A 1,303-nucleotide genomic window follows, 5' to 3' on the forward strand; every position below is an offset into this window, starting at 1 on the left:
CAGAGCCATTATGGGGGCTCTGGGAGGTGGGAGGTGGCAGGGAGGACCTGGAGAAGCGTGAATCTGAGCCAGAGGCCATCCTGCTCTCTTTGCAGGCCTTTGCACCTCGCTATTATCCATGAGCAGACAGCTGTGATCAAGCAGCTGATTGAGGTCATTGTTAGCATCCCCAGCCAGCAGATCATCAACATCTCCAACAACCTGCAGCAGGTATGTATTTCCCAGAGTAGCTGGTTCTCCTCTACCTGGGGCTCACTCCCGTTTCTCCACCCTGGGGGTCCTGTTGTTGCTCCTGCAAGGGGAGGCTGCAGAGCTGAGCATGGTGCAGCCACACTGGCAAGGACAGTGGTGCAGGACTTGGCTCCACTCGTGAGCGCTGCTGAGGGGGTGCTGCTGTCCCGCAGACGCCACTGCATCTGGCAGTCGTCACCAAGCAGCCCCAAGTGGTCCAGCTCCTGCTGCAAGCCCGCGCTGACCCCACCTTGCTGGACCGCTACGGCAATTCCCCGCTGCACTTGGCACTCCAGGCTGGTGATGAAGAGATGCTGAGGACGCTGCTGGCCCACTTGGGCTCAGCTGCCCCTTACCTGCTCCGCCTGCCCAATTTCCATGGTGAGTGAGTCTGGGAGATGATGGGCAGGAACCTGGCGGTGCCATCGTGGGCTCAGCCAGAGGGCTGGTGAGCCTCTCCCCCTGTTGCAGGCCTCCTGCCTGTGCACTTGGCCGTGAAGGCAAAGAGTTTGGCCTGCCTGGACCTGCTGGTCAGGAAGGGAGCGGATGTGAACGCAGTGGAGAGGCAGGGTGGGAGGACCCCACTGCACCTGGCCGTGGAGATGGAGAACCTGAACATGGCCACCCACCTAGTGAAGAAGGTATGGAGAGACTGGTGGCTTGGTGGCTGTAATGGGGCCCTGGCAAAAGCAAGGTGTCCCCTGTGGGCTTGGGCTGACAGGGAATGGGGGAGGCAGCACGCAGGCAGCCCATCCTTATGGCATTGTCCCTTTCTCCATAGCTGGGAGCAGATATCAACAGCCGGACTTTTGCTGGGAACACTCCCCTGCACCTGGCTGCTGGCCTGGGCTCACCCACCCTCACCAAACTGCTCCTCAAAGCTGGTAAGGTGCTGGCTTCCCTCCTCTCCCTTCCCCTCCCTGCCTGCACTGAGAGGTATCCAGGCACAGTGCAGACCGCTGGCCCGACTCTCCCTTTTGGGGGCTCAGTCCACCCTTCCCTGACAGGGGCAGATGTGCTGTGTGAGAATGATGAGCCAGTGAGCCCATCCTCGTCAGAGTCCAGCAGTGAC

At 60.6% G+C, this 1,303-nt stretch overlaps 1 protein-coding gene across 1 annotated transcript in view; it reads left to right on the forward strand.

Moving 5' to 3' along the window:
• Positions 1 to 95: 95 nt before the first annotated feature.
• LOC104275794 (nuclear factor NF-kappa-B p100 subunit-like) overlaps positions 96 to 1,303 on the forward strand; it is a gene marked incomplete at its 5' end in the record, with an annotated part of 2,122 nt that continues 914 nt past the window's right edge. The window contains 5 exons of the mRNA XM_009871843.1: positions 96 to 210; positions 405 to 612; positions 703 to 872; positions 1,013 to 1,115; positions 1,239 to 1,270. Of these exons, the coding sequence (XP_009870145.1) occupies positions 96 to 210; positions 405 to 612; positions 703 to 872; positions 1,013 to 1,115; positions 1,239 to 1,270 (628 nt within the window). The remainder of the gene's footprint in view (positions 211 to 404; positions 613 to 702; positions 873 to 1,012; positions 1,116 to 1,238; positions 1,271 to 1,303) is intronic.

The sequence above is a fragment of the Apaloderma vittatum genome, unplaced genomic scaffold (assembly GCF_000703405.1).
Source record: "Apaloderma vittatum isolate BGI_N311 unplaced genomic scaffold, ASM70340v1 scaffold25806, whole genome shotgun sequence".
Lineage (NCBI taxonomy): Eukaryota > Metazoa > Chordata > Aves > Trogoniformes > Trogonidae > Apaloderma > Apaloderma vittatum.